We start from the raw sequence: 13,886 nt of genomic DNA, 5'->3' as shown, positions 1-13,886 counted from the left end.
CCAACCGTGCACCCCAGGTGCTTGGCAGGGGGTGCAATGCCCCCCGCCCGCTCCCCAGGGCTGGTTTGGGGAGGGGGCTGCCCCCCCCAGTTTGTCCCCTCTCAGCCCCAGCTCCCCCCCCACGCCCCGATCCCGAGCGGCTCAGCCTGCGGGGAAGCCGGCGGGGCACTGAGCTCCCCTCAGATCGAAGGGTTATTAATTAAGGTAATTAGAGCTGCTGCGTGGCCGCTGCCCTGCCAGCGCGTGCGTCGGCGCTGGGGGAGGCTGGGGGCAAGCGGGGAGGGGAGGGGGGCAAAAAAATCCCTGCTGAGGGGGGGGACATCACCAGGCTGCACGGATGCCCCATCCCAACCCTCCTGCCCCCTCTGCCCCACACCCCAGGACTTTGCCCCCTCCCCAGGCTGCTCCCACCCCGTGCCGTGGCCACGAGGGCTGATCTGAGCCCCCGGCCCCAAAAAACCTCCCTGCTGCCCCCCCCTCCAGTTATAGGGCTGGAACCCCAGGGCGAGGGTCTGGCCCCTTGAGCTGCTCGCTATGGGGTCGGCGCTGCAGCCAGCCCTAAAGCCGGTGCCCCGTGGGGGCAGGTGATAAATGGGCCAGCGCCGGGCTGAGCCCTGCCCTGCCCTAACCCCAGCTCTGTAATTATCCCGGGCAGCATCTGTAATTAGTGCCCTGATGTAATGGTGCCGGTGCCGGGCAGCCTCACGCGCTCCCCGCCAGCCCCACCTCATCCTCCTGCCTCACAGCTCCAGGGCCGAGGGGCCCCCATCCTACAACACCACCCCTACGAGAGCCCAAATCCCCCCCCTGGTCCCTGTTTTTGGGGAGGGGGGGCACGGCTGCAGCCCCGCACCCTGCCCGTGCCCTGTGGCTGCCCGGCCCCACGTGCGCCCCGGCCCTATTTATTTATAGCTGCCCGGAGCCGCCTGGGTGAGCTCCAGCACATTCCCTGCGCCCGGGGGGGGGGGGAACAGGAGGGGAATTTGTCCCCCCAACTCGGGGGGGCAGGGCTGGATCCGTCCCCAGGAGCACTCAGCAGGACGCGGGCAGCACGGCGGGGACGGAGAGGCAGCGGTGGGAACGGCCAAGCCCCGTGGTGGCTCTGACCCCACAGCAGCTCGGGGCAATCGGGGGGGGGGGCTCTGAACCGTGGGGAGGGTGATCTGGGGGTGGCAGCACCACGCAGCACCGGGCAGCGAGCCATCCTGACCCGACACAGCCTCCCGGAGTGGTGCTGGGCACTTTATTATAAGCGCGCTGCGCTCCCCGTGTCCAAGCAGCCTCCTCCTTCCCCCTGCTCCCCGTGCCCAGACCCCATCCCAATACCCAGACCCCATCCCAATACCCAGAACCCATCCCAATGCCCAGAACCCATCCCTCTCCGTGCCCAGACCCCATCCCCGTTGCCCCTTCCCACCCCTAGCACTCGCTCAGCGGCCGCGCGGCCCCGCTGGCGCTGAACCGCGCGCTCAGCACCTCCGAGGGCGCCCGCGTCCGCTGGCCCGGCTGCTGCCCACCGGCAAAAAGGGTGAAGGTGCCGGGCTCCAGCTGCCAGTGCCGCGTCCATACAGCACGCTGGGCAGCCAGCACCTCGAAGGACAGCTTGGTCGCCCGGCCGGCCGGCACGGCCACGCGGCGGAAAGCCACCAGCTGCCAGCGGGGCACCGGCACCGAGGGCTGCTCCCACCGCAGGTAGAGCTGCACCACCTGTAGGGACATGGAGAGGGTCAGGAGAGGGGACCCCAACCCTATATGTGCCCTTTAGGGCCGCCACGCTCACCTCCTCGCCGTCCCGCTGCCCCGTGTTCTCCAGCACCACGGACACGGAGAGGTTGGCGCAGATGGGCAGCACCGGGGGGCTCAGCACCAGGTCCCGGTACTGGAAGGTGGTGTAGGACAGCCCGTACCCAAAGGGGTAGAGCGGGGCCTCCCGCCCATAGTAGCGGTACGTCCGCCCCTCCATGGTGTAGTTCTCCATGGGGGGCACCTGCGGGAAGCGGGGGGCATCGGGTGAAGGCTGCAGGGGGCACCCCACAGCCCTCCCCTCGCCCCGGGACCACCGAGGGGTGCGGGGCGCCGCTCGCCCTGCCCTTACCTGGTGCATGCCCGCTGGCCACGTGGCCGGCAGCCTGCCGGCGGGGTTGGCCCCCTGCTCGCCCAGCAGGACCTTGGCGATGGCCAGCCCGGTGGCCTGGGCGGGGAAGAAGCAGGCCAGGATGGCCCCCACTCCGTCGTGTCCCTGCGCCCAGCTCACGTTCAGGGGCCCCGCGTTGAAGAGCAGCAGGATGAGGGGGCGCCTGGCGGCTGCGGGGACGCGGGGTGTCACCACCAGCCCCGTGCCACGTCAGCTCCACGGGATGGAGCACACGTAGGACCCGGCTAGCACGGTGCTGGGTCCCTTTTTCCTTGTCCTCACCCTGCTGCCCCTGCCTCTGGGACAGCCCCCAGCCCCCACAGAGCCCCACCTGCCCGCACGGCGTCCTGCAGCAGCTCCAGCTGGTGGCCTGGCAGCTCCAAATCCCTCCGGTCCTTCGCCTCCGTCTCCACATCTATCCCTGCGCCGGGAGCCAAGGGACGAGCCCCTTACACCCCGTGTGGCCCCCCCAGGGGCTGCGCCCGTGCCTTCTGCTCCCCCCTTTACCTGTCCCCAGGCACACCAGCACCACGTCGGCTCCCCGCACCGCCTCCTCCACCTCTGCCCGCGAGTACCGCTGGCACCGCGGCTGCTGGCACCCCGCTGCAAAGCTAACGTTGGCCGGCAGCATCTGCAGCCCCCTCCTGCTCCAGGGGACAGCGGGGTCAGGGGACAGCAGGGACGGTCCCCCCCATGACCCCAGGGAAGGGCAGAGCCATCCCAGGGGGTGTCCAGCAGCGCGGGCTCACCGGGGCGTGTAGATGTGCCGCGGCTCCGGCACCGGCGCGTAGTCCCCAAAAAGCACCCGGGGATTATCGGCGAAGGGGCCCACCACCTGCGGGGGGCACAGGGGGTGAGGACGGGCACCCGCAGCCCCCTGCCACGCAGCCCGAGGCTCCCCAAAAACGGGGACAGCGTGGGGGGGAAACGGAACTGGCAGCCCCGGATCTCACCGCCAGGCGCTTGCCGGGGAGGTCGCGGGCGCGCAGGGGCAGGGTGCCCCGCTGGTTCTTCAGCAGCACAAAGCTCTTGAGGGCAGCTTCCAGAGAAAGGTTGCGGTGCTCCGGGCTCTGCACCACGCTGAGGTCCAGGGAGCTGTAAGGGTTCATGGCCGGGGGGTCGAACTCCCCCAGCCGCAGCCGCGTGTAGAAGAGGGGCCGCACCCTGGCGCGCAGCGTCTGCAAGGTGCCAAAACCTCAGCCCCGCTCTCGGCACGGGGCAGCCGGAGCCCGCAGCAGCCCCCGGCTCCCTCCCGCTGACCTCCAGCGTGATGTTGCCCGCGGCCAGGGCCTGGGGGATGTGCATGAAGACGTTGTTCCTCATCCCGTAGGACAGCTCCAGGTTGCAGCCGGCGTTCACCGACGCTGCCGCGCCGCAGGGAAGGGAGATCAACGGTCAGGGCTGCGAGGAGCCCGGGGTCCCTCTACCCGTCCCCAATTTGCTCACCGACGGCCGTCTCCAGGAAGCTGCGGGTGTAGTGGTGCCCCAGCATGATGAGCTCCACGGCCCCCTCGTCGCTCACCACGTAGCCCTCGAAGCCCCACTCGCCCCGCAGGATGTCCGTCAGCAGCTTCTTGTTGGCGCAGGCGGGAACGCCGTTGATCCTGATGGGGACAACACCAACGGGGGGGGGGGCACACACCTCCCCGTGCAGCCCCCCCCCCGAGCCCCACAACACGCTCCGTACCTGTTATAGCTGCACATGAAGCTGTAGGACCCGGCGCGCACGCACGCCTGGAACTGGGGCAGGAAGGTGGTGCGCCAGTCCCGCTCCAGCACCTGCGGCGCAGACGGGCTCAGCACCCACGGGTGGGGGGCCGCCCGCCGTCCATCCCGTGCCCCCCGCCGCCCTCACCTTGGCATCGAAGCTGAGCCTGGAGACGGGGATGTTCTCGGGGCCCCCGTGCACGCTGAAGTGCTTGCAGCCGGCGCTGGCCTTGATGTAGCGCGGGTGCCGGCCCTGCAGCCCCTGCACGAAGCTCACCGCCAGCTCCCCGCTCAGGAACGGGTCCTCCCCGTAGGTTTCCTGGCCGAGGGGCGAAACGAGGCCCCGGTCACCTCTGTCCCCTCCATGCTTCCCCCTGGGGACCCTTCCCCATCCTCCCCACCCTCACATCAGTGCCCGTGGAGCTGCTGCGGCACGGCTCTGGGTGCCCAAATCCTGCCCCCCCACCTCCCCCGGAGCTCATCACCCCCTCTGCCCACCCCGGCACCTGGTTCCTGCCCCACAGCGGGTGCCTCATGATGTTGAGCACGGGGCTGAAGCAGCTGAGCCCCGTGTGGTCGTCGTAGCGGCCGGTGGCAGCGAAGTGGTTGTGCTTGGCGCGCACCTCGGTGGCGGTGGCGTTGGCCACCCGGTACACGAGCTCGGGGCTGCGGGCAGAGCACAAGGGGGGGGTCAGGACACATCAGCAAGCTGTGTCCCCATCCCCTATTAGGTTCCAGCACCCCCCCGGTACCTGAAAGCAGCGGCCAGCCCCAGGGCTTGGGGGAAAGCCGTGGCCCACCCGGGTGCCTCCGCGTCGCCCCGCAGGCACTCGGTGTTCCAGTTGTAGGGCGCGATGCCCAGGCGTGGGATGGGGGGCGCGGGGCCGTTCCCCAAAGCTCCCCCCCTGGCTACCTGCGGGCCAGAGGGGCTGAGCGAGGGCTGGGGGCCGTGCCCACCGCCCCCCGCCGTGCCCTCACCTGCAGCACCATCTCAGCAGGGCTCAGCCGGCCCAGCAGATCCTCGAGGCGGCGGTGCCAGGGCAGCGTTGGGTCTCGGAAAGGGAAGGGCTCAGCCTCGCTCGGCTCGGGGCCCAGCACCACGCACAGCAGCACCGCGGCGGCTCCGAGCCCTGCTAACGCCGCCCTGGGACGTGCCGGGATGGGACGGAGCAGGGAGGGAGCCCCCCGGGATGAGGTGCGGGGGGCTGCGGCTCGCTGCGCCATGGCTCTGGGCTCGCTGCGGGCGCAGGGGTTCAGCCCCGTTCCGGTGCTCACGGCCCCTGGCAGGGCGGAGCGAGAGGCTGGCGGCCCTGCAGCAGGAGCAGAGCAGGGTCTGGGGCTCTGGGAGAGGTTGGGAAGGGAACGGGGAGAGCCACGGGGGGTGCAATTTAGGGGCTGTGTCTCAGGGGGCACCCGAGGAGCACGAGGGGCGCTGGGTGCAGGCGCTCAGCCCCGCTGCAGCCCAGGGCTGCGGGCACGGCCCCATGCTCGGGGGCACCGCTCGCCCCAGTTCTGCTCCTGTCCCCAGCTGCTGGGCCCAGGTGCTCCCAGTAGGGCCACCGAGGGAAGCAGCCGTGCTCTGGGGGGCAGAAATATTGGGAAGCCCCCGAACGACATCGCTGCTGCTGCTGGGTTCCCCTCAGCCAAGGAAATAGGGTGGCAGCTCCTGGTTCCCATAAAGAGCAGGGAATGTGTATATGGGGAAAACCAGACAAACTAGGGAACGTGTAAATAGAGAATCTGATCACGTGCAATGAATATTTCACCAATTTTAGCTCACTTTGGGCCAGGGAAGCCCCAAAAGCTGAGTGCACCGTGGCTGATACCCCACCAAAAACACTGAATTCCCTCCTGGGGGAGGCACACAGCGCACTGCAGGGGCCTCCCGGTGCAGGAGCAGCACCCCCACCCCGCCGCGTCCCCACCGCCCGCGCACGGGGCGTTCTCTGCGCTTAATTAATGTAATTAATGTAATTAAGCCCCGCGTGGGCGCCCCCCAGCGGCGCGCAGCACCCTCCCCTCCCATCCGCCCCCGGCGCCTGCCGGGAGCGGAGTCAGCTGCCGCGTGCTGCACGCCGGGATTTGTAGTCTCCTCACCGTCACGTGACGCGTCGAGAATACCGGGAAGCGCCCCCTCCCCTCCCTTCCACACCCCTCACCTCCATGCGCGCGCGGCGCTGCCGCGTTGCATTCTGGGGCTCGTAGTTCGCCGCGCGGCGCTGGGCGCGGAGGGGAGGCGCGGCGCGGACTACGAGTCCCGTGGTGCTTTGCGCGGGAGGCCGGGTGAGGCAGCGGGCAGGGCCGGGCAGGGCCGAGCCGGGCAGGATGTCGCGCCAGGCCGGCCGCGGCACCGAGAGCAAGAAAATGGTAACGGCGGGGCAAGAAGGGCACGGGCAGGGGTTGGGGCTGGGGTAGTGATTAGTGTGGGGGCGGTAATTAGCTCGGGGATGGAGCAGGTGGGGTAATTGGGCTGGCTGAGGCCTGGTGAGGGTGAGGGGTGGGGGCTGGGGGCGGCCTCTGCTCACAGGGAACTGTGCCAGGAGCAGAGGGAACGGCCTCGAGTTGTGCCAGGGGAGGTTCAGGCTGGAAATGAGGAGACATTTCTCCTCAGCAAGAGCGCTCAGGCGTTGGGACGGGTTGCCCAGGGAGGTGGGGGAGTCCCCGTCCCTGGGGGTGTTCAGGGAGAGGTTGGACGTGGTGCTGGGGGACAGGGGCAGGGGGTGGTGGTGGGGGTTGGAGCAGATGACCCTGAAAGTCTTTTCCAACCCTCACGATCCTAGATTTCTACATTCAACTGCAAGCATTGAACCTATTTTTTCCCTACTCTTTGCATGTTCCACCTCAGGGGTGTCAGTGGCAGCCCCCAGGTGGGTGCTGAGCAGCAGGGCCTGGCCCAGCTCCTGCCCATCCCCACCCTGACAGCACTCTCTGGGGGGCAGCCATTTGTATTTAAGGAGCTCTGCTCTTTCATTAGGATTCTGGCAGTTCTGTGACCACAGAACCTTTATAAACCCCTCAGACTATTCACTGAACTGCAGCGTGAAAAATATAAATGAGGGAAAGGTTTCAGGCACCTGAATTCCTCCAGATTGACTGGAAATGGAGAGTTAGTTAGAAATATGAATTTAGAAGTTTTCCATGTTACAACACTTGAAAGTTTCCTAAATTGCAGCACTAACACGGGGGCACTGACAGCAATGGCTTCGTGGCTTTGTGCAGTAACTGGTAACAGCTGGGGCTGGTAACACTGCACTTCTCCATCCACTCACTCCTACTCTCTCCAGCTGCCAAGCCCCGTCCTTACTAAAATTACTCATATCCCCAAATAATGTGCCCTTCTTTGCATGCTTGTTAAATTTCTCTGCCAAATGTCTGACTCTTCCAGCTGAGTTCAAGGAGACTTCCACCTTGTCATTCCTGAGTAACATGAACTTAAGCAATCTTTTCAAGACGAAGGCCGAATTGTAAGTAAAAAACCAAACAAATAACAAAAATAAGTTTTCAGTTCTTCTAGATCCAAAGTTAAGCACAAATAGCCAGAACCTGACAGGTTCTTTTCGGGTGCTTAAAGTCTTCTGGTAGCTGATTGCTGCTGACCTCATGAGTCACAGTGACAAGATGGAATTCCCTGTCCCTCCTAACAAACCCAGTTTCTCTTTGTTGACTGTTGCAGTTTGGGAGCGAGCGATTCCCCCTCCTGTTTGTCTCTGTGTGAACTTGTTCGGAATGAAGTGGGATCAGTGTTGTCACTTAACTCTGATGTTGTCTCTTTTCCCTTCCTTTCTGCCTGCCCGCTGCTTTCATTCTGTAGTATTGGTATTTGCCATTCATTTCACCTTCTGCATCTATGCATCTCATGGTAGGTGAGAGGCTTTTACTCTGAGCTTAGACTTTCTGTACTGTTTCTGATTGCTAAAACCCAAAGCAGAGCTAACAGCTGAAAGACGATGGCTTGTTTGCCCCTGAATGCTCCTTTTGGGCTCTGTGAAAAGCTAAAGCCTGCTGTAGCCTTTGTTTTGCAGCCGTGTAACCACTGGTGTGGCTTACTGGCTCCCGAGAAAGTGAGAGAATGTGCGGTGACACGCAGGAGCTGTGGTGGTGGCAGCTGCGAGAGGAGACACACTCCCATTGTGTTTTCTGCAAGTCTGTGCAAAGCAGGCGCAAGTAATTCAGATCCTAGCCAGGCACAGAAAGTGGATGTGTGCAGCACATCTGCTGACCTGCCCTGAAACACCCCGTGCTGTTCCTGTTTTGGCTCAGAGGAGCTGATTTGAATCTAAATGAGGTGCCTAGATAACTGAATGATCTGACTGGGGGTCAGATGTGCATCACCTCCTCCTGGCAGCAGAGTGTAATCCTATCTGCAGGTGGATGAGCGTGTTTTGTCCCACTGAAAGGACAAAAAGCTGAGCCTCAGCAGTGCTGGCCATTTGCAGTTCATTTCTAAACGCAGATAAGAGGCACGGTTTGAGCCACAGCCCCCTTCACCTGGAGGTCACTGCCTGAAACAACTTCAGGTCCTTGGCAAGGGATGTGATGTGACCAGGGGGTGTCGTTCCAATTCCCTGGGGTGTGCTGGCTGAGGCAGGGAGATGCAGCTCACAGGACTTGCCAGGAATGGCTGGAGTGCAAAGAGCCGCTTGGTTTGCCTCTTCAGGCCAGGTCTGGGCCGTGTTGATGGGAGTGCTGGGTGTGGAGAGAGGGAGAGAACAAAAGTGCTGGGTTGTCCCAAGGCGAACGAGCATTTCTCTTCCCAAAGAGGCCAAAGTTGCCTTGCCAAAACACGAACTGAGACCTCTCCTATTAGCAGCAAATACCTCTGAGGCAGCAGGTTTCTGTTCCCCCTCTCCAGGCCACCCGAAGCAGCGCTGGACGCAGAGGCAGCAGTGCTGTCGGTTTTCTTTTCAGCTCGTGCTAAACCCCTTTTACCTCTGCCTAGAACTCGGAGCTCTTCACGCTGACGTACGGCGCTCTGGTCACCCAGCTGTGCAAGGACTACGAGAATGATGAGGACGTCAACAAGCAGCTCGACAAAATGTGAGTGGATCTGCTGCAGCAAGGAGCTCCAGATCGAAGTGGGCACACCTCTGTGTGCTGCTCTGAGAGTAAAAATGTGGCAGACCGATTTGTATTTAATACTGGTACCTCCCAGATTGAAGTTTCTTCCCTCCAGTCCTGTCTTTTATAAATATTCCTATAAATATGAGTTGCTTTTTTAAAGATGTAATCTTTAATCTGCAGCTTGTTGCTTTTCTGTGTGCTCACAGGGGTTACAACATAGGTGTTCGGCTGATAGAAGACTTTCTGGCCCGGTCCAACGTGGGAAGATGCCATGATTTCCGTGAAACTGCAGATGTTATTGCAAAGGTAACGGAAAGCACAGCTTTGTTGGGTTGTTGCTGCCTCTTGCATTTGTTTGAGTGGCGTGGCTGGTCTGTGTGCACAGGGGGCTGTTGTGTGTTCCCATATAAGGGTTCATGTGGGATTCTGGTACAGAGCCAGAAGGTGGATGGTGAGAAATACATTCCAAAATGTGTTTGGTAGCTACCCAATAGCTGAATTTAAATAGCCACCTTGATGCCAGTTTGTACCTCATCTGTTGTCCCTTGAAAACAAAGCAGAGCACGTCCAGAACCCAAAGAAATCTAATTCAGGGGCTGCCCGTGGACATCTTTCCATGAGGAGGCCCTCATATCCCTTGGTTTTGCATGTGAGGATGGAGTTTGCTACTCACAGGACTGTGCTGAGAGTTTGAGATTTTGGGGAGGAAAAAGACAGAGTTAAATCCCTAAATTCTGCTGACCTGTGGTAACTGGGAGAAAGGAATGGTGTTCTCAGAACCCTTCAGTGTCTGACAGAGATCAAAGCGGTGCCGTTACTTCGTGGCTCACGTTCTTGTTTGTGTTCTGTTTGCCGTAACAGATAGCATTCAAAATGTACCTGGGCATCACTCCCAGCATCACCAACTGGAGTCCTGGTGGTGATGAGTTCTCCCTGATCTTGGAAAACAACCCCTTGGTGGACTTCGTGGAGCTCCCTGACAACCACTCGACTCTCATCTATTCCAACCTTCTCTGTGGAGTGCTGCGGGGTGCCCTGGAAATGGTGAGCCAACGTCTCTGTTCCAGTGAGATGTAAACACAAACAATCGAGGTGTCAGCAGATGCTTTAACGTCTAGTCTGTGCTTGTGACTTCTGTGTTTGGTTTGGACCTGAAATCAATTCTAAGGAGAAGAGCAAAGCTACAGGAGTGCTTGGTTGCTGTTGCATGTGGCAGCTTAGAGCCCCAGAAGTTCTCAGCAAGCCCCTTCGTCTTACGTACACACCCTAATAGCTCTTTGAATTTTTAAGAAACTTCAAAATCCTCTTTTTGTAGCTGCTGTGGGAAGTCGCTGGAGCAAGACAACAGCTGTTTCTCCAATGTAGGAGTCTGTGCAGGCTTGATTATCCTGCTTAGCTGTGAGTTTTGAGGAACATGCACGGAGCGGCAGGGCGTGTAGCCCCGAGTGATGGTGTTAATTGGCCTCTGATCTCTGAAGGGAGTCCTGGTTGCTCTGTGGGACGTTTGTTTGTCTAGGCAAGGTGCCTGCTGCCCACCAAAGGCTGCGATGTGCGTGGAGGATGTGATCCTCAAACTAATGAGTGCTTCCCTGGAGCTCTGCAGTGCACGTCGCCTCCTCAGAGGCTTCAGGGTCAGCTGGGAAGCTGCTGGTGGAAGGGAGATAACAGCTCTTCTCTCTCGCATCTCCTAGGTTCAGATGGCCGTGGATGTGAAGTTTGTCCAGGACACGCTGAAAGGGGACAGCGTCACAGAAATCCGAATGAAGTTCATCAGGAGGATTGAAGACAATCTGCCAGCTGGCGAGGAGTGAGACGCCGCCCAGTCTCCCTTGGGGACTGGGGGGGGAACCAGCTGGTTTTGGCCGTTAGCTTTCACCACAGATCTGTAGGGATCTAGTGCCCCTGTACACTCAGACTGACTCACTGACTGTTTAAGATGTTGTTATATTCTTCTACTGTTACTTCCATCTCCTGTAGAAGACAGTTGTCTGGTTGCTGTTTGTTTCACAGGTTCATTCTGAAGCTTTTTCATAAGGTGATGTCATTTTCATATTCCCCTGGGAAATCTTTCTACGCTCAGTTTCTAATTTGTCACGTTTGGTTGTGCAAGAACTACTGCTCCAACCCTAAAAGAGCTCCAGGCTGTCCAAATTTGAGCCCAAGTTTTACAACGGGAATTGGAGACCGAGTTGTAAGAGCCTCCTGATTTACTGTTAACGCTGTCCTTAAAAAGAGGTGTTTAAAATTCACCTGGAGACAAGTGCATAGCATTTCTGTAGAGCAAACTGGCTTCTTGATTCTGAAGTTAGGAGTAAAATGCAAGCTTGATACAAGGGGTGCTGTGGGAGAGCTGTTTGCGTGCACAGCACCCTCTCGGGAAGCTCCTTTTCCCTGAGAGCAGTGGCATCACGCAGCACCCACAGCTTCAGGGGGTCCACGTGGCCTCGTTCCCTCCCCCCAGCAGCACTTGTGGAAGCAGCCTCAGCAATGCCATTCCCTGATGGGACTTTGTAGTCCCACAGCTCCCTTCGTGGAAGGGCAGGACCAGTAAATTGTTGGGGGAAACCACTGAATATTTTAAATAGGGAAAGAAGGAGCAGCTGTAATGCCCCTGGTGCCCTACAGCCTGGGGCTGTGTGCTGAGCGTGCAGAACCAGACACCCAGGCTAACAACTGGAAGGTATTAAATGCGTTTCAGCAAGCGAGCTTCCTCTCCTGTGTGATGTATAAACACCGCACGGTGTGGAGGAGCTGCTGGGGTGTATTCTTACCCAGACGTTTAGGCTAAAACAGAATTCCCCGTGGGGAGTGAGTTGGCAAACTGCGGCAGTCAGTGACACCTGCTCTGTACAATAAACACACAAAGTGGGGTTACCCTGCAAAAAATGAGATACTGGAAAACCAATCTTCCTCTGCCATCCTATTCGAGTCAGACCTTCAATTCTTGAGCCACTTTACATAGCATGAAGGCACAAATCACACAACTGGCGGCCTGAAGCTGAAGCTCTGCCTTCCACGGGAGCTAGCTGACAGGCCAGGCACCTCTGTGCAGGTTTGTGCCCGAGTGTAAGGTGTGAGAGAAGGGTGAGATTTGTGCTGCTGGGAGCTGAGGTTCTCCAGGTGAGCGCTGAGTTGTGTGGATTGATCACTCCCCAAACCGTGTGGATTTGCCCAGAGGAGTTTCATCGACGAGTGGCTGTGGCTAACGGGTTTTGGAGGCGCCACGTGGTCACAGAGGCGCAAACCATCAGTTGTTCCCATTGTTGGCCGTTACAAGTCATTTTAAGGCTGCATTTTAAAAGCGACTGCATTAAAAGAAGCCCGGTGTCAGCTCTGCTTTCTCCCTGCTGCTTTTTGGTGAGGCTGGGGGCTGCGGGCAGCGCTGGGGCTGGCAGGGCGACGGGAGCACGGCCCGAAGAATGTCTGGCTGCTGGCCCGTGTGCAAGCTGCTGCCCGAAGGGAACCTGCCTGATATTCGGCGATATTCAGCGCACGGAGGGGCTGGGATTGGGGCTGGTGCTCGGGGGCAGCGCTGGGAAACCAGACAGTCAATGTTTGCTTGTTTGAGCAGCGGCCTTTTTTTGCCCGCTGAATAGCCGGGCGCTCACGTTAGCAGAGCCTCTGCTGTCAGCCCGCGGGCGGCTTCTGCAGCTCAGAAATGCTCTTTGTGGTCATGCACGGTGGGGAAAAAAACATCTCAGGAGGAGGTGGCTGTGCCCTGCTCCTGTGCTAGCTGGGTGTGGGTGCTGCTCCAGCCTTGTGGCCAGCCTTGGGGTGCTGAGTGGGAGCTGCTGGCTCTCCAGGAGCAGGGTCTGAGCCCTCCTTGGTCATCTCAGCCGTACAAACGCTGCTGAGGAGCCTGCAGGGGACAGGGCAGCCCGGCAGCATTCGCTGTGCTCAGCTCAGCCCCAGGCACTGGGCACCCCTGGGGCTCCTGCCAGCAGCTGGAGGGCTTCAGCGTGGATTTTTGGGGAATAATACAACGGCAGAGAGCGGCTCGGTGGGGCGAGCAGCAAAATCACTGCCGGCTTTGGGTGCTGCTCTGCGTTAGCACCCAGCAGGTTGGGGTTTAGGGCTCTTCTCCTTGTCAGTGCCGTGGCAGCGGGTGCTGAACTTGGGGTCAGAGCAGAGCAGCGTGGTGCTGGTGGTCTGAGCCCTGCTCCTTCCCGAGCAGGAGAGGCCAGGGCCGGGCGGTGGAGCCGGCAGAGGGTGCTGAGAGCTCGCCAGCTCCGGCTCCTGCCTGGCTCGTGGCAGAGGCAGCTGTGCAGCAGCAGCCCTGGGGCCCTCCGTGCTGCGTTTAAGCATGGGTTTAACCATGCCGGGGGTCAGCCCTGAGCCCCCCTGGGTTTAGGGATGGCGTTTGGGGTCGCCTGTGCTGCCCCCAACCCCACCATGGATGGGGAGAGATGAAGGTGGCCAGAGCTTGGCACCGAGGGGCAGCAAATCCTTAGTGCCAGGCACCGGGCAAGAGGAGCACCCAGGCACCATACAACCACTGAGCCTTGCCAGAAGCACAGTCCCAAACAGCCCCAAAAAGCACCCAAGTCTCCCAAAACAACCTCTGGCTGGGGGCTGTCACTGGGACCAAGTCCCCTGGGCTGCTCTGGGGCTGGGGGGGACCCCTCAGCCACGGCTCCCCTGACTCCTTGAGCCTATAAAGGGATATTTTGCACCCAAAAGGGGGTATTGTATACCCAAAGGGGGATATTTTGCACCCAAAAGGGGCTATTTTGTGCCCCAGGGCTCACTCCAGGTCATCTTTCCTCCCTCAGCACCCACGCTTGGCCCCCCCCAAAAAAAATTTCTAAAGCCGTGCAGTAATTTGCTGGGGCGGCTGGGTCAAAAGCAGCCCAGAGCCTCCGGAAGAGCAAAAAGCAAAAATTGCATTAAGTAAATTAAAAGTGTCTACTACCGAGCGGCTCATTGTAGACGGGGGAGAGTATGCAAAAAGCTGGGCCCGAGAGCTCCTAAATATTCCCATGTG

The 13,886-nt window shown here is 60.3% G+C and overlaps 2 protein-coding genes across 3 annotated transcripts; one reads left to right on the top strand and one right to left on the bottom strand.

Annotated features, from left to right (window-relative positions):
* Nucleotides 1-1,394: 1,394 nt before the first annotated feature.
* On the bottom strand, nucleotides 1,395-5,178 carry LOC309886588 (uncharacterized protein). Its single transcript, XM_082777594.1, has 14 exons — nucleotides 4,820-5,178; nucleotides 4,594-4,754; nucleotides 4,348-4,507; nucleotides 3,990-4,160; nucleotides 3,822-3,913; nucleotides 3,581-3,738; nucleotides 3,395-3,498; nucleotides 3,088-3,312; nucleotides 2,884-2,969; nucleotides 2,642-2,778; nucleotides 2,466-2,555; nucleotides 2,096-2,304; nucleotides 1,781-1,987; nucleotides 1,395-1,707 (listed from the first exon to the last, which is right to left on the bottom strand). Exons 1-14 carry the CDS (start codon nucleotides 5,063-5,065, stop codon nucleotides 1,420-1,422), a joined length of 2,334 nt encoding a protein of 777 aa, XP_082633720.1. The 5' UTR covers nucleotides 5,066-5,178; the 3' UTR covers nucleotides 1,395-1,419.
* Nucleotides 5,179-6,126: 948 nt separating this feature from the next.
* TRAPPC3 (trafficking protein particle complex subunit 3) lies at nucleotides 6,127-11,788 on the top strand. 2 transcript variants are annotated; one of them, XM_082777393.1, is made up of 6 exons: nucleotides 6,166-6,208; nucleotides 7,227-7,305; nucleotides 8,781-8,878; nucleotides 9,109-9,208; nucleotides 9,764-9,946; nucleotides 10,594-11,788. In XM_082777393.1, coding segments are annotated over exons 3-6 (405 nt in total). In that variant the 5' UTR covers nucleotides 6,166-6,208; nucleotides 7,227-7,305; nucleotides 8,781-8,876; the 3' UTR covers nucleotides 10,714-11,788. The 2 variants fall into 2 exon arrangements, with proteins under 2 accessions (XP_082633518.1, XP_082633519.1); XM_082777392.1 differs by lacking the exon at nucleotides 7,227-7,305 and having other exon boundaries at nucleotides 6,127-6,208.
* Nucleotides 11,789-13,886: the final 2,098 nt, after the last annotated feature.

This window comes from Aythya marila (genome assembly GCF_965140915.1).
Source record: "Aythya marila genome assembly, chromosome: 22".
Taxonomy (NCBI): domain Eukaryota; kingdom Metazoa; phylum Chordata; class Aves; order Anseriformes; family Anatidae; genus Aythya; species Aythya marila.
The sequence above is the reverse complement of the archived record's forward strand: the minus strand, read 5'-3'. Positions and strand labels throughout refer to the sequence as shown.